The following is a 26,712-nucleotide window of genomic DNA, read 5'->3' as shown; positions in this document are numbered from 1 at the left end:
CCAGCAAACAAACATGTTGGGGGAACAATACTGCCGCGTCCCAGTGTTCCTCACCTATAGCCCCCAACTTAAACCCGTCCAACACATTATCAATAAACTACAACCTATACTGAAACAGGATACTACACTCTGAGAGGCTCTGGGAGACAAACCCATAAGGCTGTGTCTACACTGGGCCACTTATTCCGGAAAAGCAGCCGCTTTTCCGGAATAACTTGCCAGCTGTCTACACTAGCCGCTTGCTTTTCCAGAAAAGCAATGACGATCTACTGTAAAATTGTCAGTGTTTTTCCGGAAAAACTATGCTGCTCCCGTTTGGGCAAAAGTCCTTTTCCGGAAAAACTATTCCGGAAAAGGGCGAGTGTAGACAGCACAGTAGTCTTTTCCGCAAAAAAGCCCCGATCGCGAAAATGATGATCGGGGCTTTTTTCCGGAAAAGCGCGTCTACATTGGCCATGGACGCTTTTCCGGAAAAGCATCCTGCCAATGTAGACGCGCTTTTTCCGGAAATACTTATAACGGAAAACTGTTCCGTTGTAAGCATTTCTGGAAAATGGTGCCAGTGTAGACGTAGCCATAGTCTCCTATAGACAACCACCTAACCTCAGGATGATTCTCACCACCACCAACAGGACATACCACACTAATACCAACCCTGGAACTTTCCCTTGCAAGAAACCCTGTTGCCAGCTTTGTCCACATATTTACTCTGCTGTCACCATCATTGGACCTAACCATTTCAGTTATAAGATCAAGAACACATATTCCTGCTCATCCAGAAATATAATTTATGCCATCATGTGCCAACAGTGTCCGTCTGCTATGTATATTGGACAAACTTTTCAGACACTTTGCCAAAGAATCAATGCACACAAAACAGACATCAGTTTCACAAAGAAAAAAGTTTCTTGCCATTTCAACAAGAATGGGCATTGTCTCAAAGACCTGATTACCTGCACCCTGCTTCAAAGAGATTTTAATGCAAGAGAAGCCTCTGAACTGTCATTTGTGCTTAAATTGGACACTTTACAAATGGGACTTAACAAAGATGCTAATTATCTTATCCATTACAAAGATAGCTTCCCCAATTATCACCTCTAATATCATTATCTCATAGACATTAACCTCCTCTCCTCCCCCCCCTTCTAAAATCTGATTTGTCTTTTTTGTGTGTTCATTTTTTTTATTGTATCCCTATGATATATATGGTCATGCCAATTATCTTCCACAATTTGATCTGAGGAAGTGGGTCTGGCCCACGAAATCTCATCACTTAATAAACCATCTTGTTAGTCTTTAAAGTGCTGCATAGTTCTGTCTTTTGTTTCAGCAAGACCAGACTAAGATGGCTACATCTCTGTTACTTTCCTCACCAAGGGGCTGTGAAGGGATGAGGTAAGCATAAGTAGCTGCTGCTTTACTGTGGCCTTGTGCATCCCAGGTGGCTACACAGCCCAAGTGGGTAAAGGGCCCTCTGATGCTGCTCGTCACACGCACCCTCCAAAGGACCTGGAAGTGCACAGAGGCGAGCAGGCAGGAGAGGGAGTTAGCAGCAACGTCAGCTGTTTTGTGCATCCAGGTCAGTTTCTCCAGTGGAGAAACTGAGCACTGGAGGGGATTGCAGGCCCTAGGGGCACTGTGCAGGCCCGGGCTGTGGCGAAGAAGTAGGAGTTCGGGAGCAATGGGAGGATGTGGTGCCTGGGGGCCAGGGAGCGTGGGGCCCAAGGGCACCAAATACAAGTGCTCCCAAGGCATCAATTTCCCAAGTCCAGCTCTGCGCGGGACATTTGCTGCGGGCATCTCACGGCTGCTGCTGCCTCTCTCCTCCCACCAGCGCCCCTGGGTCCGGCTGTCCCAGGTCAATCCCCCCCGCACTGGCCAGGGCGCGGCTGCCACACTCCCCGCCAGCGCCGCAGCAGCCGCGCCCTGCCGCCCGCCTCTGTGCCCCGGCCTGCAAATCGGAAAGGGCCTCCACGTGGCCACTGCGCATGCGCCCGCGTCTTTCCGCCGGCGCAGCCTCTCTGCGGGCCAGGAGGCTCCCTCCACCCCTCTACCCCCTCCAGCGGGGCGCGCTCCGGTGCTGTCGCGAGTGCGCGCGCGCGCGGGGCTGGGAGGCCGTTGTTTACTGTGGCCTCGGCTCAGCAGCACCCCGGCAGCGCGGCGGGTTCTCGTGCGAGCGCGGCTGCCCGCGAGCTGCACCCCCGCCCCCTCCCTGCCGGGGGCGCCCCCAGGGCCCTGACGCGGCCGGGGCGGGGCGCTGAGGCGCCGGAGCGGATTTATCGGTAGGTTCAGTGAGGGGGGCGCCGGGGCTGTAGGTCCCTGCCCGTGTCTGCGTCGTGACCCGGCACCGCGTCTGCCCGTCTCCTCCCTGCTGCCGTGCGAGGCGCAGGGCGTTAGGCCAGGCCCCAAGTGGGGCTGAGCCCGGAGCCCAGCGCAGCCAGTGTCCCCTGCGCTGAGCCAGTGATTCTCATGCAGTGAAGCGATGGGACCTTCGCCCCCTACGCCCGCCCCCTTTTGGCTTCGCCGGGCTGCGTTGCTCGGAGTTAGCCTGGCGGCTCTTGTCTCCCTCATTTCTGTAGCTGTGCACCGCTGTGTGGTGCGCTAAAAAAGGCAAGTAAGTGTCCCTGCCCCCAAAGGGCTTGCAGTGTGAGACGTGACCGAATACATTGCAGTACCATAGAACCACGTTGATCCCTGCTTCCCTTATCGGACTGCCCAGAGTAACCAAACCAGCACTGGCACACACCCAGGAATATAAGGTGGGAAACTGACGCTGTCATCCGTAGGTGGAGAGGCTCAGGCTGTCAGTCCTGGGTGGTGGAGCTTGAGTGGTCAGCCAGCAGGAGTCCCAGAACCCTCCACACTCAATGCTGAAACTTTTTGCTCTTTCATCTGTTTATCTGAATTATGTTTATATAGTCTGGCCCTGATCCCAGTTATACTGGATCAATTAGGTCCCACTGTATAATATGATGCTGGAGAGTGGGGACTGTGAGCTTCACAGCTGGAATGCTTCAAAGAACAGCTGGATTTCAGAAGTTCTTTCAGGGTGGAGTGTGGTTTGTGTATATTTGCAAAGGGGTGTCTGCATGTGTTTATAAATACTACTTCTGTTTGCTCCATATTCGTGCTGTAAATGTGTAATAAGGAAAAATAAAAATTGAAGACTAGTGAGTGAAGTTGTAATGTCAATAACATTGGTACTGCATTTCAGAAGCTGATGAACTTTGGGCAGTATTTTGAGCTATCGAATACCATACATTTCCTTCCACATTAATAGCTTTATTTGGAATAGTACGCTGAGATGAAATTTTATTAGTCAAAAGAAAATCTTAACTTTTGTTTTCATATTCTGTTGATGTTTCAAATAGCTCTTCAGCAATACAGGAAAGATTGGAAACGGATGTTAGAATGTATGACATTGGAGCATACAATAGTAATGTAAAAACATAGTGTAGGACACTGGTTCCTAACCTTTCTTTCATTTGAAGACCCCCAAAAAAATTTTAATGGAATTGTGAATCCCTTTGGAATTCCTAGACATCATCTCCAGATCCTCAGGCGTTCACAGATATGGGTGTAAGTTGGCTCCAGGCACATACTACCCTACTCCGTGCAAGGAGCCAGCTGCTCTGCGCTTCAGGCTTTGCATTATAAGCTGGCAGGCTCCCGGCATGTGCTGGCTCTCGGCTGGCCCTGCTCCTGGGGAGCCAGCTACTGCTACATGATGCGGACTCTGCAGTATAACTCTCATAGAGAAATGCAAGGAGCCGGCCAGCAGCCATGGCACGCCTCCAGGGCAGAAGAGTTTAACCATAACAGAAACTGATAAGCTGATGCTTATCAGTTAAGGGTTAAACTTCTACATTGACCATTGATCTAAGAAATCTGAGCACTCCTAAAGAATGACACGAGGGAAAAAACTATGCCCAATTAAGTAAGAAATAATGTGACATAACATACTTTTAAAGATCTTTGCAAATTCAGAAATTCTTACAAATACTTTAGTTTTGTAAAAAAATAAATAAATAAATTCTCAATCTGTCAAAGATTTAGCCATGTGCTTTTCTGTGCAGGATTTGGGCTTTATATTGTGGGCATGATTGCATCATAAATAGGGACACTTACAATTATGTCTGGAAAAGACAGATTTCTTTAATTATGTTTGTAATTATGACCTGTATACGGCTGGTTCTTGCAGGTAAAATTCCATGGATTTGATTGCCTTGTTGTTCATGTTAAGTACAAGAATTCTAAAAATGGAATTAGCTTGCCATTGTTTATTCTGTTCTTACAGCTTGCACCCATGGGTGTCCGGTAGCTTAGGCAGGGGTGAAGGCTTTGCCTTCCAAAACCGCCAGACATAGCTACACCCAAACTCCACCCCCAGAACGTTTGCCGAAGGCCCCCAGCAACTGCCTTCCCTGTGATCCAGGACAGCGAGACTGGAACCATGTGCCCTCCTCCCTGTCCAGTGCTCCAGGGCTGGGGAAGCCCTGGCCACTCGGTCTCCTCCCTTCCTTGTGCTTGGGGCCGGGGAGGCTTGCCTTCTCCCCTGTCTTCCCCTCCCCATGGGGATGGAGCACATACTTGCCATAGTGGGGGCGGGGTCTCAGATGCGGGGGCAGGGCAGTGGGTGGGTCTGCTACCCCCAGCCCTACCTCTACAGATCGCCCATACTTGCACCTTTCTCAGTGTTGATACTGATAATCAGTTTCACTTGCAGGTTCTTAGTGGTGCAGTGTTTGAAATTTAATTTCATTAGAATCATTTAATGATTAAAAATAATTTCTTACTGGTTGATTAATATAGGCTTTATAAAACCTTGATTGTATGAAAGGCAAATTGTGAGTTAAATTTCAGTTGGCAGGAGGGATATAAAGAAGGATTAACAACAATAACAATGTAACTGATAAAAATCCTAACGGTTACCTGATTAACTGTTTTTGGATGGATGGGACTAGGAAGGGAAGGATGGTGAAGTGTCCTCAGTATAAGTCTTACATTTCAGAGCCAGCAGTGAAGCTGGTTCCCTGGGAGTGGACCTACCAGCCAGGAGCCAGTGGGTGCAAGGTAGCTCTTGGTACACACTGCCTCACTCCTGGGGTACTGGCCCCTCTCTGAGCAGGGAACCAGTTGCCCTGTGATGCAGGCTCCTCATTACAAGCTGGCAGGCTCCTGGTGTGTGCTGGCTCTCGGCTGTTGGCCCCACTCCTGGGGAGCTGGCTGCCACCCTGTGCTGCAAGATCTGCAGTATAACATCTAGAGAGCAGTGTAAGGTGGCAGCTGCCTCCCCAGCTACTCTCACCCACCTGTCAGCTGGATGCATGGGCAGCTATGTATTAGCAAACATAGGGAAATGTATAACTTTATAAATAAAGATATGTGGGATCCTTAAAATGATAATTAAATATGATACAGAGACCAAATACAATGGGAGAGTTCAGTTCACATGATTTAAAAAAGATACTGCTGATATCTGTTTATATCTTTAGAGCCTGTTTGTGGATCACAGGTCCCAAAGAATTGTTTTGGCGATGTGGGTAACATTAGTTGAAGGGAGTGTGAAGCATTAGCTAGAGCTGCTGGGTTTATAGGAAAAACAAGTACAAAATGTATAACAGTAAAATATTGAGGTACAGGCAGTCCCCGACTTCCGCGGATCTCACTTACGTCGGATCCGTAGTTACGAACGGGGCTTTTCTTGCCCCGGAGGACTCAGGCGGCGGGACCGCCCAGATGCGCTGCGGTCCCACCGCCCGCGTCCTCCGGGGCGAGAAAAGCTGCTCCGCGTCTCCCTGGTCTGCTGGGGGAACCCCCCCCCCCCCGCAGACTAGGGAGACGCGGAGCAAAGCCTTGGAGGACACGGGCAGCGGGACCGCCCAGACGCACCGCGGTCCCGCTGCCCGCGTCCTCCGCATCTTTGCTCCACGTCTCCCTGGTCTGCTGGGGGGGGGAGGGGGACGCCCCCAGCAGACCAGGGAGATGCGGAGCAAAGCTGCGGAGGATGCGGGTGGGACCGCGGTGCGTCTCAGCGGTCTCGCCACCCGCATCTCCCTGGTCTACGGGGGGGGGGACGCAGCTTGCGCGCCCTCCCCGCCCCCCAGCAGAACAGGCTTTTCTCGCGACGCCTGGGGTAGAGCAGCTGGGGCACTGCCGGGTTGGTCCCGCAGCGCCGCTCCTCGGCGCTGCTGGACCAGCCCAGCAGCACCCCAGCTGCTCTGCCCCAGGCGTCCTGATTCAGCCGCTGCTGGTCAGTTTCAGCAGCGGCTGAATCAGGACGCCTGGGGCAGAGCAGCTGGGGTGCTGCTGGGTTGGTCCAGTAGCGCCGAGGAGGGGTGCTACTGGACCAACCCGGCAGCACCCCAGCTGCTCTGCCCCAGGCGTCCCCAAGTCAGCCGCTGCTGAAACTGACCAGCGGCTGACTACAGGAAGCCCGAGGCAGAGTTGCTCTGCCCCGGGCTTCCTGGAATCAGCCGCTGATCAGTTTCAGCAGCGGCTGACTTGGGGACACCTGGGGTAGAGCAGCTGGGGTGCTGCCGGGTTGGTCCCCGCAGTGCTGAGGTGCAGCGCTGCGGGGACCTACCCGGCAGCGCCCCAGCTGCTCTGTCCCAGGCGTCCAGATTCAGCCACTGTTGAAACTGATCAGCGGTTGATTCCAGGAAGCCCAGGGCAGAGCAACTCTGCCTCGGGTTCCTGTAGTCAGCCGCTGGTCAGTTTCAGCAGCGGCTGAATCTGGACGCCAGTTCCGACTTACATACAAATTCAACTTAAGAACAAACCTACAATCCCTATCTTGTACGTAACCTGGGGACTGCCTGTATATGAAATTTGTTTTTCATGGTTATAATCTTGAAAAGTGAGGATAAGACTAAGTCTACTTTGTACAGCCTGTGGAACATTAAGTGGACTGTAAGTGATGATATTTTTACTGATATATCAACATATCAGTTAGTGTAATGTAGAAACACTCACATCTTCCTATTGTTCAATGCCTGGGGAACACATACTGAAATCAAAGTTTTAACTATAGTGTGTGAGCCTAAGTCCCCCACAAAAAGCCTACCCCAACTTTCGGTGATAATAGACTCTCATTGATTTTAATAGAAGTTGGACTAGAGAACATAAAAATTCGTAGGTGTTTCCCACTCCCCCAGTACTACGGATTCATTTAGACAGTCATGCTACCTTTCATAGTGATGCTGACTTAACTAGGTCACTTTCCAGGTCTATATATTATCTTCTAGATTTGTGGTGTCCAACATGCTAGCCATTAGCCTCGTGTGGCTGTTTGGTTGGTTGTGTGTGGTTAGTTCACTATAGTAGTAGCCACTGTAGTGCTTCAGAACTGGTTAGACACCACAATTCTAGATCATCCCCGACAACCCGTGTAGATCATCCCTATCTAAACTGTTCTTAAAAATCTCCATGACACAGGTTCCAAAACCTCCCTATGTAATTTGTTCCAGTGCCTAACCATCCTTACAGTTAGAAGATTTTCCTAAAGCCTAGCTAGCCTAAATATCCGTTACAGCAATTTAAGTTAATTTACTCATGGTCTATTCTTGGTGGTTAAGGAGAACAATTTATCACCACCTTTATATCAGTCTTTTACATACTTGAAGACTGTTATCGTGTCCCCCTCAATCTTCACTTCTCCAGACTAAATAAACCCATTTTTTTCAGTCTTTCCTCATTGGTTAAGTTTTAATTATTTCCAAAAATACATCATGATTTTCTTTGTAGGTATACTTGCATATCCTTCCCTGGTGACTACACCTTGATGTGGTGAGTGCCTATGACCCTGAGAGCTGTGCCAGCAGAAGTTACTCTTCTGGTATGCCTACATAAGTTGGACAGATCAGAGGATAGGGACAGACAAAAAGCAGTCCTCTGGTTCTTTAGTGTGGGTGTTGAGTGATAAACAGCCTATCCAGTAAAAAGGAAGAAAAAGGTTATAGGAACACAACGGCTACGTCTACACTGGCATGATTTTCTGGAAATGCTTTTAACGGAAAAGTTTTCCGTTAAAAGCATTTTCGGAAAAGCGCGTCAAGATTGGCAGGACGCTTTTCTGCAAAAGCACTTTTTGCAGAAAAGCGTCCGTGGACAATCTAGACGCGCTTTTCCGCAAAAAAGCCCCAATTGCCATTTTCGCGATCGGGGCTTTTTTGCGGAAAACAGTACTGTGCTGTTTATACTGGCCCTCTTGCGCAAATGATTTGCGCAAGAGGGCTTTTGCCCAAACGGGAGCAGCACGGTATTTCCGCAAGAACACTGACGATCTTACATGAGATCGTCAGTGTTCTTGCGGAAATTCAAATGGCCAGTGTAGACAGCTGGCAAGTTTTTCCGCAAAAGCAGATGATTTTGCGGAAAAACTTGCCAGTCTAGACACAGCCAACAAGTTAACCATTTTATACAGGTTTGGAAGAATATTTGTGCTCTAAGTAATGTTTTATGTTCTGAGAAGGATTCAGATATAGTTGCACATAGAATTTTACCATGAGCCATCAAGTTTAAGATAGGGAAATGCTTATCGGATAGTCGACATGCTAGTTGACTACTCACTTTCCTGTCCCTTGCTCCCTCTATCAGAAAGTAGTAGCTAGGAGGTCGAGAGAAAGGGGTGCTTCAAAGCGGCAGTGCCACGTGAAGCCCAAGGTCTGCCACTTTGAAACACCGCATGCAGCTCGGGGCCAGATGGGACTCCCCAGCTGGCCCTGGGTTGCACATGGCGTTTCAAAGCGGCAGCGCCACAGGGAACCTGGAGTTCCTGACTGACCCCGGACTCCCTGCGGCGCTGCCGCTTTGAAACACCACAGGGAGCACAGGGCCAGCGTGGGACTGTTGCTACACTTCAAAGGTGGAAGCACCCTTATAGACTAATCAAATAGTCAATGCAAATTGCATCAACCATTCGATTAGCCAGTTAATTGAAATTTTAGAATCACTAGTTTAAGAGCAGTGCTGTGAGGTGATAATTTGATGCTTGTAAAAAATAAGTTGTTTCCTTCTGTTCTCTTATAGTAGTGGTCCCCAACCTTTCGTGGCTGCCGGGCGCCCGGGGACGGGGCCGCTCACCCAGCGCCTGGGGACGGGGCCGCTCACTTGCCGGGCGTCCGAGGGCGGGGCTGCTCATGTGCCGTGCTTCCAGAGGTGGGGCCACGCATGCGCCGCATGCCCGGGGCCGAGGTTGCTCACGCGCCCGGGGTAGGGGCATGTTCCGTGCGCCCGGGGTAGGGGCAGCCCACACGCTCTGCGCCCAGGGCTGGTGCCTCGCATGTACCATGTGCTGGGGGTAGGGGCCACCCACGCGCCCGGGGCCAGCACCACTCATGTGCTGCGCGCCGGGGCAGGACCAGCCCAGATGTTTCGGCGGGCGCACATAAATGCCCTGTCAGGCGCCATGGCATCCACAGGCACCTCGCTGGGGACCACTGTCTTATAGTGTTATTCTGTTTCACTTGCTCCTTTCATACAAATCAATTATGAAACCCATCAAACTCCCAACTAAATGGTAGTATGTTTTTGTAGCTCTTTGTGGTGCTACTGTGAATACTGAATGATCAGAAACTGCAGTGAGAATCTGTTTAGAAGAGGCTAATAAAATGTGGCCAATGCAATCAAAGTGAGCAAGTCTACAAACAGCTTAGAGCTAACTTCCTGTATGTGAATGCCAGTAAACGCTATTGGCTGTGTCTACACTGGGCCACTTATTCCAGTAAATCAGCCGCTTTTCCGGAATAAGCTGCGAGCTGTCTACACTGGCCCTTGAATTTCCGGAATAGCAACGATGCTCTACTGTACAAAATCAGCCGCTATTCCGGAAAAACTATTCTGCTCCTGCTCGAGCATAAGTCCTTATTCCGGATCACTGTTCCGGAAAAGGGCCAGTGTAGACAGCCCAGAAGTCTTTTCCGGAAAAAAGCCCCGATTGCAAAAATGGCGATCGGGGCTCTTTTCCGGAAAAGCGCGTCTACATTGGCCACAGACGCTTTTCTGGAAAAAGGGCTTTTCTGGAAAAGCAGCCTGCCAATGTAGACGCTCCTTTTCCGGAAAAACTGAAAACGGAATAGTATTCCGTTTTAAGCAGTTCCAGAAATTCATGCCAGTGTAGACACAGCCATTGAGTTTTATTATTAGATTAAGACAAATGTTGGGGATATTGCATGTCAGGCCTGTATGTTTTTTACTGTGAGATACAAGAAGAGAAATATTCCCTTCTCAGGACCCTTTTAAAGATCTTCAAGAGTTTCAGGAAATTTTCTAGGTCATTCTAGAGCGAACTTTTCCATAGTCTTGGGGCCTTTGATTATATATGGAGTATTTTAGTGTATCTGCTTCTATCCTTTTGTATTTCAGTAACAATTTCAAAACAGGAAGTATAGATCTGTTAATTTGGCCCATCATTCCTAGCAAATGAAATTGTATAACATAGTTATTTTGAACCTTTTGATGAGCTCTAGTGTTTTGCTAAGCTAATATAAATCTATCTTTTTTGAAAATCAAATTTTTGACAATAACTTCTTGAATATATAGTTGTTAACTTCTCAGAACGTATTGCATTTATTATGACCTTAATGTTTCCCATTTTCCATGTAATGTATTTACCATATGTGTGTTACTGACTAGTAGGATTACGTGTAAAATAACCTCTGTGATTCAAAGTCCAGATTCAGAAAAGCACGTAAGCATATGTATATCTTGTAAGCATCTTGGGTACTTCCACTGAAGTCATTGGGTCTACTGGTGTTCTTAAAGATACACATATAACTAAATTTTTAGCTGAATCTGGGCCTAATTGCACCATGAACTGCTAAGGTCTACTGTGCAAGATGCTTCAAGAAAGGCATATTCCCAGGCCTTGGAAATAAAGCTGCTAGCCAGTGGTTAGTATTAAGAGTAGGATGGACATCATCAGGGATGTCCATGGATAACAGCACACTTAAAAGCTCAGGCTCCAAATCATTTATTACATTATGTCATCTTCTGGCTAGTACATGGCTAGATAAATTTGAAACTCCATCTGGGTGCTTGAAAATATTTGAATCGTTTTGTCTCTTCTCCTTTTATGGAAACAACAGACTGCTGCAGGTGGACTGGCCTCTGCTTTCAAAGGATAACTCTAGCACTTTCCTTAGCTGCTGCTCATTGTTTTCTTCAGCATCAGCTATGTGAAATTAATATGATCTCTGATGCTTTCACAGCTACCCCATGAGATTCCAAATAATAGCACTGAAACTGGCCAGTCTTCTTAATTTCAATCTGTTGCTGCTTGGCAAAACTAGTAGCGGCAGCAGGCTCCACATTTGCTGGGGAAAGCTTCCTGCTTACTGCAGGAGACTGGATTTTTCAATCTTCTTGTGTACCTTTCTTCTTTCACTTTGCAGGTGTCTTATTTAATGATTAATTATAACTTCCAAGAAACAATTTGTTCAAAAGGAAAAAGTCCTCCTTGTGTTAACTTCATTTGAAAAAAAATGAGTGTTGGCTGAATTAAGCAGAAAAAACAAATGAGTTTCTCTAATTAAAAAAAAAGCAATTGATCTCTTAAAAACATCACAAGACTCATCTTTTTATATGGCTTTGTTTGTGTGACTTCTTGGGGCAGGAGCCAAGTGTTATTTATAAAAACTGAATATACACTTTGAGCTATCTGCAAGCATCCCTAATGAACAGAGTTGCAATTAATGACCTTCACAAACTCTTCAGTTATAGCACAGTAAAAGATCTTTGTGGGTATCGAATTAGTTATCTGCTGTTGACTAATATTAGTCCATTTTTCAGACATTGCGAGACTGCTAGGAAAATACCAAGATGAGTAGTCGTCGAAAGCGTGCGCCTCCACTGAGGATGGACGAGGAGAAAAAGAAACAGCTCTGTTGGAATATGCATGAAGACCGAAGAAATGAGGAGATAATACTGGATGATGACATGAAAGACGGCCAATCTGTTCCAGGTCCAAGCACCTCTTCTGCATCCTTTATTATAGATGATGATAGCATTGATGAAGGACTGATTTACAAAGAAAACAGAGGTTCAAAGTCTGTGAGTTCCTTAACAGATGAAGGAGAAGATTCCTGCTCCATCCTGACCTCTACATCTGTACAACTGAATTTTGTAGTCTCGCCTTACCAGTCAGACAGTTCTTGGAAAGCTTTGCTTGGAGAGTTTGTTCTGCTGCTTTTCCCTGAGAAAATTGTTATTGAGAAGATCCATAAAAGGAGTTTTACTTTGATGAGAACAGATTCTGGTGATCAGCTGCAAATCTGTGTTCATGCAAGAAGTGGAGAAGAGGGTGATGAGGAAAAAGAAAGCCTAGGTGGTTATAAAGAGGGCATATTGGTGGAATCATCTATCAGTGGTGAAATGTTAGAAGATTTGAGGTGGTTGCAAAAGAAGAAGGTAATTGGGCTTTATCAGAGGCCTAGAGAGGATCAAGCTTTAAAGGTATTTGCTCATTCAGTTTATTTAAAAAGGGATTTTCAAATAAAAATAGCTCATTTTGTGTTTGGTACCATAAAATAGAAAATTAGGTGAACATTTGACAAGCTTGAGGCCCACAACACCTTTCTAAAATACAGTTCAAAGTGTACTCTTCAGCAGTTCCCTGCATACGTGTTTTCAGTGTTTTTGGAATAATCACCATTAATCATTACACATCAAGTTCACTTAAAATGCATTTAGAAATCATCTGATTTTCCTAAGTATGGCATGCTAAATTTTTTCATGGTGTTAAGAGTATAGCCATAGTTAACAGTTTTCAAGCTTTGGCAAATGTGGCTTTCTAACTTGTAAGCATTGTTCGTTTTTGTTTTGTTCTCTAAAGCGATTTTACTTTCTTGCAAATATGTCTCACAGGTTGGAATTTACCTTTTGGAAGCTGGTTTAAGCAAACCAGAGTTTCTTAGTGATGGAGGTGGGCGAATAAAAAAGGCCAATCAGCTGATTCAGAAACTAATGGAAAAATACTACAACTTTATAATTCCAGGTAAAATAATCTAACTATCATGCAGTTGGTTCAATGATATTTTTAAGGAAAAGACAATAATTATACAACTTTTTTTGTCTGCTGTGACAATTGTCTTTGTCCCTAAATATATAATTGTCACCTTAAATATTTACTCTCAGGAGGAGGGTTAATGTATCTTCATAACACTTTTCTGAGATGGGAAAAGCTATCCCCACTGATATCAATGGAATATGGTCCCAGTCCAGTGTCTGCAAGGGTCATCTAGTCTAACTCCCTGTCAAAATGCAGAATTAATGCAGAATTTGTTTTATCTAAACCAGGGCTACTCAACTTTGGAAGCCCTGTGGGCCACAATGATAGTCACAGCACATGTCCTGCCCTGTGTGTAGGGTTGCCAGGTGTCCAGTATTCTGGCATTTTCACTTCCTGTCTGGTAAAAAAAATTCAGAAAATACTGGACACCTAAGATGTCCGGAATTTTCTGATTTTTTTTTTCCCCTCAGCCAGGAGGCGAAAATGCCGGGCACTTGGCAACCCTACAAACACTCAGCACCTGGCCTCCTCTCTGACTCCCCTCTGCCCCCCCAAGCTCCCAACACCCCCAGCCCCCTGACCACAGTCCCCATGCTTACCTGGTTCCGCACGGCTGCTGGCACAAAATGGCTGCCAGCAAAAAGACCAAGGGGAAGCAGACTCAACCGCTCCCCTGTTCCTATCCCTCCACTCACTCTTAAAGGGGACATGCTGTTTTAATGCTGTTTTATTTATATATATATTTTTTGCTTAATAGGTCTTGGAATCCTTTTTTTTCCCCCCTCAACAACTTTGGTCTCACCCCCCTTTTATTTTCTTCAACAGAATTTTTTCCAGTTTTTTTGGGGGGGAAGGGGTGCGGTTGTTTGGTATTTTTGTTTTAACCATCTGGCAACCCTACCTGTGTGTCAAGAAAAAATATTTTTTCTCCATTTACTTTAAGGCAGCATTTCAAGAATGTTTGAATACTGACAGCTTGAGGTTCCCCAGCATATGTCACTCAGATTGAGGTTCCTGTTATCACAGAGCTTTTTTTTTCTACATTGCATAGATAGTATTGAGACAGTCGTCATGTTCCCTAATGTGATTTAGGAGCTTGTAGCAGACATGGACTAATATCCAATTTTGTGCTTTATCTATTAGCATTTAAGATAATTTTCCTTTGAGTTGTCAGTGATTCAGAAATCAGAGTGCTACTTCTCCCCTTTGCTCACTCAATCCTTCCTAATTAGTTTTTAACCCTGATTTTAACATTACAGTCATGAGAATTGGAATTGTCCCACCAGGTTTCAGTAAAACCAACCAGATCCAATTTTTGCTTGAATGAGCATCATGTTTGTTACAAAGATTCCTAGCATTGATTTATATAAGCAATTAAAGAATTTCTTCTCTTCATGACCTTTGGTTCTTTGATTAATTATATGTGTCATGAATGATGAGAGATGATACATCTGCAGAAAGAACTTGTAATGGTACTCTTGCTAATTTTACAGAAGTGCTTTTTGAGAACTGGAAAATAGCAAAATGTTTATTATGCCTTCTGAACAAATAGGACCGGAATATCAGAAAGCATTTTTTCCCTCAGAAAGGAGAGCGGAAAATCCTGAAACATTTATCATACTGAATTCTGATTATTTATCTTCCTTATATGGCTCAGAAGCATATGAAATACTTGCACCACTAATTAGGCCTAATTCTTGGTAATAAATTGGATATAACAACTTAAATTAATTAAGGGTTAGGGAGTATTTACAATCTAGTGATGCAAATTATCTTCACATTTGAGATTTCCCAAGGGTATACTCACACTAGTATTGGATTCTCAATTGTCATCATGAGAGAATGTTTCATAATTAAAAAAAAAGAGAATTTGAAATTGTTTACTCACTCAAATTCATATTGCATGTATATGTGAAATTCATGAATTTACATACTGTTTATTTTCAGATATTCAAGAATGTTTGCTAGCATTTTTGTTTTAGGAAAAATGCATTTCACTTAGCAAAGCAAAAGATGTAGTAAGCAAATTTAAGACAACAATTATCTCTTAAATAAGATTATTTTTATTCTGCACCATTCTGGCCCTATTCTGAAGCAAGCATTTCTGAATGTTACAGTGCATCTATATCAGTTTTATTGACAGGCTGACATTTCAATGGTAGCCTGAAATATCTAGAAAAATATTTATTAAAAACAATTGAAACAAAACAAGTCCCTCCAGTTATGACTTAGAAACTAAAGACTAATCCTTAGTTGATGATATTAATCAGTCTAGTTTAGTTGAAATAATAAAGCCAGGCTGATTTAATCATTTGACATTGTGGTCCTGATTAGTGCATGTTTCCTTGGAGTTCAGTTCTGTGTAATTTTTGATACTTTTCTAGTTTTGTGCTTCAGAAAGCAGAGTGTTTTGTCATGCACTTTTCCCATTTGTGTTTTTTAGGTTTGCCATTAGAACAATGTTTATAATAACATGAAGGAAAGTGTAGTCACCTCTATGTGGACGAGGGAAGCATTTTCTGTCATATTTGACTCAGGCAGAGCGTTTCTCTTCTCTCTTCCCTTCCCTTGCTCAGGAGGCTGAGGGAACACAGTGTTAAGATTTAAGAATTTCAGTTCCCATCTTTGACTACTACTGCCACTCCCCCCACTCCCGTGGAACAATCAGCTAAAATACTCAGTTCATACTCTTGATAGAAGTAGTACTTAACTATTTTCATATATTAACTAAACATGTAGCAATAAAAGTAAGCTTATTTTATTGAGGTGTTTCTAGTGGCTAATAAAGATGAGGCAAAGATAATAACGAATAGCCTTCTTTCATATATGCAGATGTGCTGGAAGAGGATGAGGAAGAATCTGACAGAGAGTTGGAACGACAAAATATTGAAGAGCTGTATGACTTTGTAAGGCACACACATCAGCAGGAAATCCAGCTTTTGAGGAAAGACGTACAGCACTCTGCATTGATTCCTATTCTCAGGCCATACCAAAGTGAGGCTGTGAACTGGATGTTGCATCGGGAGAATTTCAGAAACAACCCTACCAGTGGCAAGTACATGGCTCTGGACAACAAATGCAGATCTTAATTAAAGCACTTCTCAAAATAAATGAACAGTATAGTATCAAAAATCATTGCACATGAGCTAACATAATTTTATCAGAATAGTCTCAATAATTAAATAATTGGAAGGTTAGCTTTTATTATTAATGAAAATTATTCAGGTTGAACCTCTCTAGTCTGGCATCCTTGGCACCCGAACCATGCTGACCCTCACGGTGGGGAAACCCGCTCCGCATCCCCCTGGCCCTCTGGGGGGGCGGCGCGGTTAGTGTGGGGTTGCGCCACCCCGTCACACTCTCTCACAGATGATGAGCTTTATGGGGGCAAGAGCTTTCTTCCCCATGGGAAGATTTCAGTTAATGAACAATCTGATAGCACAGACTTCTTGTAGACCAAAGACTCTGGTCAAGGTATGCATTTCTCTTCTAGGAAACATGACGTTCTGCTCTTATGATACTATTCACTAGGCTTCATCTACACTGTCTACAGGCTTGACTCCTGTAAATCTATACCAGTTATGGATCACACCAATGCCAAAGTGACTATTTCCGCTATTGCTTCTTTCACCTGCTGGTTGAACCTGGATCAAGTAAGAGTAGATGTCCCTTTCATCATTCTTGCCCCTGTCACCATTGTAACAGATGCATCCCTTTTGGGGTGGCGTGCTCACAGAAATAACCATATTATACAAGGTACCTGGATTCACAAGAGGCCAGACTACTCCTGTGGACAGTCTGCTTGGCAAGCAGGGCTTTTCTTCTACCCATTCATTCTTTGCGTGTCCAGCTAATATCAGATAGTGGCTCCATACGGCCTTTTACATGACAGGGTAGAGAAAGATATATCTTTTCCTTGTAAAGATTCTCTGTGTCCCAACTGTCCATGAAGGTTGCATTTTTAGTTGCTGTTACCTGAGCTAGAAGTGTGAGTTAGATGGGAGCCTTCATGGCAGACCTACCATGTACTGCTTTGCACAAGGGAAAGGTCTTCTGTTGCTTTCATCCTAAATTCCTCTCCAAAGTTGTTTTGAGTTTCATGACAACCAAACTATGTACTTAATTTGTTTTCTTCCTGAAACCCCATACTGCTGCTGAAGAGAAGAGACTTCATTCAATGTCAAATGTACCTTCATATTCTAGCCACAGAGGACCAAATGGATCAGAAAATAACCAGGGTTATTTATGGACATAGCAGAAAGGTTGCAAGAACAAGCTATCCTTCCAGAGAATCTCTGAATAGATTTCTGGGTACATCATTATGAGCTATCAATTGGTACATATCTCTCCATCACAAGAGTACAAGCTGCTTGTACAATAGTGGTGTCCAAATTTTTCCAGATGCCCCTCACCCCTGTTACCAGTAATGGAATCTGTCTGTGCCCTCCCTCCACTACTGTACAATTATCTCAGCAGAGGAACTTGGGCTGAAAGCAGAGATGAGGCAGAACTAGATATGGGAGAAGAGCGGGGACTAGAGATGGAGCTGGCTTTGGGTGGGGAGTGAACGAGGGCAGAGCTGGAGTGGGGTCAGAGCAAGTGTTAGGATGGATCTGTGGTTGGGGATAGAGTGGAACTGGTGCTGGGGCAGGAGCTGGACAGTGGTGGATCAGGGGATGGAGTGTAGCTGGGGCTGTAGGCAGAGCAGAGCTGTGGCCAGAGTTGGGTTGGGAATGCAGTGGTGCAGGGTGGCATTCCCTTTCACACCCCTGAGGGGGCTATCCTAGGTTATGTTGTACTTCTCACCCCTGTTGTTCTTCTGCACCCCTACAGGGAGATGTGCCTCACAGCTTGGGGCCACTGCTCTACAGCATCGCTGTAGGAAGTACTGTTATTAGACATATGCAAAGTGGCTAGCTAGAGTTCCATTCATAAAACATTGGATGCTAGTTTGGTTCTTTGCTGCATATGCAGTGTTGTGGGCACTGCACTACTTCAAGCATCTTTGCAGTTGTGTGTCTCCTCTAGTCCAAATACAGATTGTCGATCATTCATGTATGGAATGCACATAGAGACCGAACTTGAAGAACTTCCAGTTAAAAGCAAATAACCTCCATTTCTTCTTCAAGATATGTGGTCTCTGTCTGAATTCCAGTATTCACGTTTGTCTCCTCTTGTTTGGATCTTGCTGAAATTGAGATAAGAAGAGGAACTGAAGAAATATCAGCCCACATTTCCTCTTCTACTCTAAAGCCCAATGGGGCTCAGGGAGGGGCTCCTCCCCCTCGGTGTCAGTGGGCTGCCACTCCGCCATGCGATACCCCGCTCAATTCTTGTGGGGAATCAGCTGTGGCTGCTGACTCTTAGGTAGCCCACAGATTCGCATGCAGTCTGTAGCCATAGTCAGTAAGCACTGGCCCTCATTCAGGGCAGGGCAACAATAAAACCCACGAGTGTCCTCTGGCCCGACCCTAGCTCAGGGCAGGACAGCAGACAATCAAACAAATAGTTCAATGCCCAGTCCCAGGTTCAGGGTTGGGTGGGAGGCAAATAAGCAGTTAGTTCAAGGCCTAGCCCCTGGTTCAGAGCAGGCAACAAGGAGCAATTTGTCTGCCCAGGCCCTGGTTCAGGGCGAGGAGGCAGGCACGTACACAAATAGTTCAGTGTCCGAGTCCTGACTTGGGGCAGGGCAGGAGAAAACGCAGTTTGTAAGCCCAAGCCCTGGTTCAGAGCGGGATGGCAGGCAAACATACACACAGTTCAACACCCTTTGCAACAACCCCAGCTGGGTCCCTTTGCTCAGGTAGGGGTCCAGCAGACCAAGGAGGGATATTGCCATCCAAGAGTGGAGTGGCAGGGGGACGCAGGCCTACTCACTCCACTGCGTGCCAGCCCAGGGTCCTACTAGCAGCAGTGCAGTTTGTTTCTAGGTCAGCGGGACTCCATACCGCAATATGCTGACCTGGTGCTGGCCCAAACAAATGGTGGTCGGCTGCCATAGGGCTTTAAACTAGGTTCGACGGGGACAGGTGAGCAAAGCCCACAGGTAAGTGCTGAATGTGCGGGACTGGGAGATGGGTTGGAAATGGGGGGGACTACGGCCTATAATGGCAAGGAGAAAGGAGGGTCAGGGCACAACAGGGAGGCAAGATCAAATCAGTATCTTAGATGCCTATATACAAATGCGAGAAGTATGGGTAATAAGCAGGAAGAACTGGAATTGCTAACCAGTAAATACAACTATGATATCATTGGTATTACAGAAACCTGGTGGGATAGGACGCATGATTGGAATGTTGGTATGGAAGGGTACGGCTTGCTCAGGAAGGACAGACAGGGAAAAAAGGGAGGAGGAGTTGCCTTGTATATTAAAAATGTACACACTTGGACTGAAGTGGAGATGAACGTAGGAGATAGCTGTGTAGAGAGTCTCTGGGTTAAGCTAAAAGGGGTAAAAAACGAGGGTGATATCATGCTAGGAGTCTACTACAGGCCACCTAGCCAGGTGGAAGAGGTGGATGAGGCCTTTTTTAAACAATTAACAAAACTATCCAAAGCCCAAGATTTGGTGGTGATGGGGGACTTCAACTATCCAGACATATGTTGGGAAACTAACACAGCGGGGCACAGGCTATCCAATAAGTTTCTGGACTGCATTGGAGACAACTTTCTGTTTCAGAAGGTTGAAAAAGCTACCAGAGGAGAAGCTGTTCTGGATTTGGTTTTAACAAATAGGGAGGAACTAGTTGAGAACTTGAAAGTGGAAGACAGTATAGGGGACAGTGACCATGAAATAACAGAGTTCATGATCTTAACGAAAGGTAGAAGGGAGACCAGCACAATTGAGGTAATGGATTTCAGGAAGGCAGATTTTGATAAGCTCAGAGAACTTGTAGGTAAGGTCCCATGGGAAGCAAGACTGAAGGGAAAAACAACTGAGGAGAGTTGGAAGTATTTCAAAGGGACGTTGTTAAGGGCCCAAAAGCAAACAATTCCGCTGTGTAGGAAAGATAGAAAATATGGCAAAAGACCAGCTTGGCTTAACAAGGAGATCTTGCATGATCTCAAAATAAAAAAGGAGTCCTATAAACAATGGAAACTAGGACAAATAACAAAGGATGAATATAGGCAAGCAACACGGGAATGCAGGGGCAAGATTAGAAAGGCAAAGGCACAAAATGAGATCAAACTAGCTACAGGCATAAAGGGAAACAAGAAGACCTTTTATAAATACATTAGAAGCAAAAGGAAGACCAAGGACAGGGTAGGCCCACTGCTTAGTGAGGTGGGAGAAGCAGTAACAGGAAACTTGGAAATGGCAGCGATGCTCAATGATTTCTTTGTTTCGGTCTTCACCGAGAAGTCTGGAGGTGTGCCTAAAGTAGTGAATACAAGCAGAGAGAGGGTAAGTTCAGAAGATAGGATACACAAAGAACAAGTTAAAAATCACTTAGGAAAGTTAGATGCCAGCAAGTCACCAGGTCCTGATGAAATGCATCCCAGGATACTCAAGGAGCTGATAGAGGAGGTATCTGAGCCTTTAGCTATGATTTTTGAAAAATCATGGGAGACAGGGGAGATTCCAGAAGACTGGAAAAGGGCAAATATTGTGCCCATCTATAAACAGGGGAATAAGAACAACCCAGGAAACTACAGACCGGTCAGTTTAACGACTGTCCCAGGGAACATAATGGAGCAGGTAATTAAGGAAATCATATGCAAACACTTGGAAGGTAATAAAGTGATAGGGAATAGCCAGCATGGGTTTGTGAAGAACAAGTCATGCCAAACTAATCTGATAGCTTTCTTTGATAGGATAACGAGCCTTGTGGATAAGGGAGAAGCGGTGGATGTCATATACCTAGACTTTAGTAAGGCATTTGATACGGTCTCACATGATATTCTTATTGATAAACTAGGCAAATATAACTTAGATAGGGCCACGATAAGGTGGGTGCATAATTGGCTGGATAACCGTTGTTAGAGAGTTGTTGTTAATGGTGCTAAATCCTGCTGGAAAGGGATAACAAGTGGAGTTCCTCAAGGGTCTGTTTTGGGACCCGTACTGTTCAATATCTTCATCAATGATGTAGATATTGGGATAGAGAGTACGCTTATTAAGTTTGCAGATGATACCAAACTGGGTGGGGTTGCAACTTCTTTGGAGGATAGGGACATAATTCAAAATGACCTTAGCAAGTTAGAGAAATGGTCAGAGGTAAACAGGATGAAGTTTAATGAAGAGAAATGCAAAGTGCTCCACTTAGGAAGGAACAATCAGTTCCATACATACAAGATGGGAAGCAACTGTCTAGGAAGGAGCATGGCGGAAAAGGATCTAGGGGTCATAGTGGACCACAAGTTGAATATGAGTCAACAGTGTGATGCTGTTGCAAAAAAAGCAAATATGATTCTAGGTTGTATCAACAGGTGTGTTGTAAGCAAAACTCGTGAAGTCATTCTGCCGCTCTACTCTGCACTAGTTAGGCCTCAGCTGGAGTTACTGTGTCCAGTTCTGGGCACCACATTTCAAGAAAGATGTGGAGAAATTGGAAAGGGTACAAAGAAGAGCGACAAGAATGATTAAAGGTCTAGAGAACATGACCTATGAAGCCAGGCTTCATGAAGTGGGCTTGTTTAATTTGGAAAAAAGAAGATTAAGGGGGGACATGATAACGGTTTTCAAATATCTAAAAGGGTGTCACAAGGAGGAAGGAGAAAATTTGTTCCTCTTGGTTTCTGAGGACAGGACAAGGAGTAATGGGCTTAACGTGCAGCAAGGGAGGTTTAGATTGGACATTAGGAAAAAATTCCTAACTGTCAGGGTGGTCAAATATTGGAATAAATTGCCAAGGGAGGTGGTGGAATCTCCCTCTCTGGAGATATTTAAGAACAGGTTAGATAGACATCTGTCAGGGATGGTGTAGACGGAGCTTTGTCCTGCCTTGAGGGCGGGGGGCTGGACTCGATGCCCTTTTGAGGTCCCTTCCAGTCCTATTATTCTATGATTCTACCCCTGGGCTATTTCCAATTTTCCCTCTGGGCTGTACCTGGGTCCCATCCAGGTCCTCTGGGCACCGCTGATCCAGAACCTCCGGCCAGGTAAGCAACTCTGAGCAGTCCTCCAGTAGAGGCCCTTGTTGCCCTGGCCAGTCCTCAGCTTCCAACTCCTCGCTTGGGTGTGATAGGGAGGCTTCTGGCTTCCTTGGTCGCTGGGACCTGACTGGCATCTCTGGCAGGCCTTTTATATCCCTGGCCCCGCCTCCTAGCTTCCGGTCAGGTGCTGCCCACCAAGGCTCAGAGAGTCAGTAGGTGACCACTCCGCCCATTACCCACCCTCAGTCTGGAACATGAGGAGAGTTACTGTGCATATGTGGGGCAGAAGACATTGCTTGTTAGAATTTCTGGACTTGGGTTTATGGTGTGCACATACACTCACGTGTATAGTATAGATAGGGACCACATGTCAAAGAGCTTCCAATTATAGACAAGCTAATTCCAGTTTTTGGTGGTTACTTTTTGTCTTTAAATGTCATAAAAATGCTTAGCAGTTCTAAGCGCTGTATTATTGACAGAAAAAAATCATATAATATTCATGTGGTCTTTTTCTCTGTAGAAAATACACTACACTTTCTATGGCGAGAGGTCATCACTCAAGATGGATTAAAACTCTACTATAATCCATTTACTGGCTGGTGAGGTTTGATTTTATTTTTTAGAGGGAACACTTTTTCCTGGCAACACCTAAGCAAGCTAATTTATGAATATTTAATTAGAAAGCTTTACATGAAGAGTGTTTGATAAATAACTGTGCCTTTTTAGTTAGTAAATGCAGAATAGAGTTATAGGATATTTAATATGAAAGAAGAAAAAAGGTGTGTTGTGTAGAAAGTGTAATTAATGTTACAGCCCTTCGGTTTTGTGTTTTGAAGTTTAAAAAGGTTACAGCAAAGAGACAATATAATCTTTTATTTTTCTATTGACCTTGTACAACAAAATAGATGAAAATGATAACTTGTATTACTTTAACAAATTAAAAACTTTGTGAGAAGTAAATATCAGTTTGTGTACTGCAGTGCAAAGTTGCTTTATGGAGTTTTTGTTTGTCTTCACTGTTTGAAAACTATGTAAATTGCTGTTTTGTAATGTGTTAAACGTAGCCACCAATGCAGTTTTCTTTAGCACAGATGCATATTTATCTATATATGTAACCTGCAGAAATTATTTATTATCTCTGCTGCTTTGAACACATGCTAGTCTACTAGTCGCATTAGTTTGTAACTTGTTAAGTTTTGTTTGGGTTTAGCATTATCCGTGAACACCCAATTGCAGGGCCTCCGTGGCCTGGAGGAATCCTGGCAGATGAGATGGGTCTTGGAAAGACAGTAGAGGTACTGGCTCTTATTCTGACACACACCCGACAAGACGTTAAACAGGATGATCTGATGCTACCTGAGGTGAGAGAACTATAGTACTTTTTTGAGGGGGCGAAGGGTACTTCTAGTAGGCATGTTTCTGCTATTTGGCTACCTCTTTTTTGTGTGGCAAAATCTGTAATGAAAGCTGTTAAATTACTGTGCAAATGAAAGACACAGTCTTTGTTAGCACGTGGACTTGGGTGATTTGAATACGAGAACAGTACAAAATATTATGAGGAGCAGTTTATACTGTTTGTCATTTATGTAAGAACAAAGTCTCAGTCTCAGAAAATTACAACAGTTTATTCAGTCTAAACAGAAATCTTTCAGACTTTGGAAAGCTGACTTTTGTAAAGTGAAGCCAATTGACAGGAGCATAAATTACAGCCAAAATGGATCTTGAACTAAGTAACATAAAGTATATGTATTTTTTAAAACCGAGAGATTAATTAAATATATATCAGAGACTGGAAATCTGCAAAACACCAATGGAACAATTAAGTTCAAAGGAACAATTAAGGAAGACGGGGCACTTGGAAAACTAATTTTTTTTATTATTGGTCTTCGCTCTTGAAAATATTAGGTGATTTTTGCTCTAGATCTGCTCTTTTCTGCTAGTAAAAATGATGTAGTTTTAGAGATTGTGGTGTCAGAAAAAGACTCACTAAAGCAAACTGTTGGTGAGAGAGGCAAGCTTTTGCGCCACACACAGCTCTCTCACCAACAGAAGTTGGTCCGATAAAAAATATTATATCACCCACCTTGTCTCTCACTTTAAAAAGCAGACAGTTATAAGGTCCAAGATTCTGGAAAGAACTTAGGTGTATGAAATGATGGAGATGTTAATTCAAATATGCAATTTCTAATTAAAAACGGCCACTGTTTCTCCTAAGAACTGGAGAGTAGCAAATGTTGAACCTATATTTACAATAGGCTCCAAGGATGATCTGGGGAGTTACAGACCAGTAAACTTTACATGTGGACCTTGACAACTGAAATATGATAAAATAGAGCTTGAAAGATCATGATATAATAGCAGTCTAAAGTAGCGCTAATGGTCATTACTTTATTTAGATTTCCTAAAGACTTTTAACAAAGTTCCATACAAGAGGCTACTCGTTGAGAGGCAATCCCGCTAGGAGACAGAAAGCAAAGAGTAGGATTAAATGCTCTGTTTTTATTGTGACAAAAATTAACAGTCTCAAGGTTATATACCAGGGATCAGCAACCTATTCAAACCAAAGAGCCAAACTACATCAAAATTCAGAATAAGCCATATAAGAATGCTCATTTGCATGACTGAAAATATACAACTTAATATTGATAATTGACGTGTTGATTAATAATAGCATAAATGAAATGTACTCACGGACTTTATTTAATGGGACTTCTGCTGCTGCATCTTTTCACACATCTCTTTGAAGTTTACATCATAACTCTTCATACACACATTCAGGCTGTTTTCTGCCCATCTTATGGCGGGGGGGGGCTGGGAATGTGGGGGTGCAGGAGTTTGGATCGGGTGTATAAAGGGTTCCAAGAACAGGTTTGGGGTGTGTGGGTGATGCAGGAGTTTTATGGCAGGGGACTGGGAATGTGGGGATACAGGGATGTGGGGATAAGAGGGTCTTAGGGTAGGGGTGTGGGGGGATGCAGGAGTGTTATGATGCTGCAGCCAGATGGGGGCTGGGCCCCAACTGGGGGCTTGTTGGCCAGGCTTCATTTTTAAATAAGTAAAATATTTTGTCTAACACAAAAGGTTTTAACATTCTCTTTATTTGTGGCAGGGATGGGGAACCTTTTTTGGGTCGGGGGCCACTGCCCCATAGAAAAATCAGTTGGGGACCACATAAGTGAGAAGCAAAAAAACAACTCCTCCAGAAACCTCCAACCCTCACTGATGTGACCCTCAACTGAGACACCTCATTCCCCTGGTACTCCAGCTCCGCGGGGTGGGGAGAGGAGAGGAGAAGGAGAGGGAGGACTGAGGTACAAGGTTTCTGGCCAGGTTAACTCTTCTGAGGTTCCAGGGTTAGTGGATTTTGTGTCCCCCACCCAGGCTCTGGGGTGGGTCCAAAAATGAGAGAGCCAGTGTGTGGGACAGAGCTGCCAGTGAGTGGGATAGGGATGGGGGTGCAGAATCTGGGGTGCGTGGAGGGGGTTCAGAGGGCTGGGGGTGGGAAAGGCTGTGATGCCAGAGGCTGGTTTTGGCCAGGACATTTACTAGTGAAACTTGCAGCTCAGTACATTTCTCCAGCAGGAGCCTGCCCTGCCCTCACAGGCTGCCTGGCCAGGTGCTCAGTGACTAAAAGCCTGAGGGGAGTGATGATCAGTGGTTCCCATGCCGCCTGTTCTTGAAATCAGCAGCTGCCGTTGGCCAAAAACAGCTAATGGGATTGTGCTGGGGAGCAACCATGAGGCACCCCTATTCCCGGTCCGCTCACAGAGTGAAAAACAAAGGGCTCCCATAGCAGCTTTTCTGTGTTGTGCGTGGGATCAGGGCAAGCAGGGGAGGCTTCCTGGGCCTGATCCAGCCAGAGGAGGGTGTTTTGCTACAGCCTGCTGTAGCACCAGCATGGGCTGCCTGCTGCTGGGGAGAGCAAATAGGGGCTGGGTTCGAGCTTCAAAAGAGCCATATCTGGCTCCCATGTGAGCCATAGGTTGCCGACCCCCGTTATATGCTATGTCCTATACTGTTTATTATAGTAATTATATGAAAAGGGAGGTGAGTGTAGCTGACACACAATTTTTATGTTAGTTTGCACTCAAGAAGATTATGAGGTACTTCAAAGGGAGCAAAACAAACTAGTTGATTGGGCAACATGGTGGTAAATTAAATAAAGTGTCAATTAACGAACTCCTATACTTTCTCAGTTTAATTGTAGCAACTCAAGAAAAGGGGCAAAGGGTCATTGTAGATGGCTAAGTGAAGACTTCAGCTCAATGTGCAGCAGCAGTAAGAAAAGCTAATAAGATGTTAGGATGGGATGGTGACTAATTCAATGAATATTATGTCTCTATGTAAATCAGTGGTGTGGCCAGGAATACTGCATGCAGTATTGAAATACCCATGTCAAAAAGGATATTACAGAACCAGGATGGTCAAGAACCATATAAAGAAAGATGAAAAGATTGGGAATATTACCTAAGAAATAAGATGGATAAAGTGGGACATGATAAAAATATATAAAATCACGAATGGAAAGTAGATGAGAAATATCTGTTGTTTCCTATCACAGGAATAGGGGCATGTTCAAAGAAATTAAGAAGTTGGGAATATCAAAT

General features: G+C 44.7%; 1 protein-coding gene across 4 annotated transcripts in view; it reads left to right on the top strand.

Annotated features, from left to right (window-relative positions):
• The first annotated feature begins 2,063 nt into the window (after nucleotides 1-2,063).
• The window catches only part of SHPRH (SNF2 histone linker PHD RING helicase), a 99,379-nt gene continuing 74,730 nt past the window's right edge, over nucleotides 2,064-26,712 (top strand). The window contains exons 1-6 of one of the 4 annotated variants that reach the window (XM_075924375.1): nucleotides 2,064-2,282; nucleotides 11,791-12,453; nucleotides 12,865-12,994; nucleotides 15,842-16,060; nucleotides 22,626-22,704; nucleotides 23,316-23,466. In XM_075924375.1, coding sequence (XP_075780490.1) covers nucleotides 11,821-12,453; nucleotides 12,865-12,994; nucleotides 15,842-16,060; nucleotides 22,626-22,704; nucleotides 23,316-23,466 — 1,212 coding nt within the window. In that variant the 5' untranslated portion in view covers nucleotides 2,064-2,282; nucleotides 11,791-11,820. Of the gene's footprint in view, nucleotides 2,283-8,867; nucleotides 9,160-11,790; nucleotides 12,454-12,864; nucleotides 12,995-15,841; nucleotides 16,061-22,625; nucleotides 22,705-23,315; nucleotides 23,467-26,712 lie in introns of those variants that run through there. The other 3 variants (XM_075924373.1, XM_075924374.1, XM_075924376.1) reach the window with 3 other exon arrangements.

This window comes from Pelodiscus sinensis, chromosome 3, assembly GCF_049634645.1.
Source record: "Pelodiscus sinensis isolate JC-2024 chromosome 3, ASM4963464v1, whole genome shotgun sequence".
Classification (NCBI taxonomy): Eukaryota; Metazoa; Chordata; order Testudines; family Trionychidae; genus Pelodiscus; species Pelodiscus sinensis.
The sequence above is the reverse complement of the archived record's forward strand: the minus strand, read 5'-3'. Positions and strand labels throughout refer to the sequence as shown.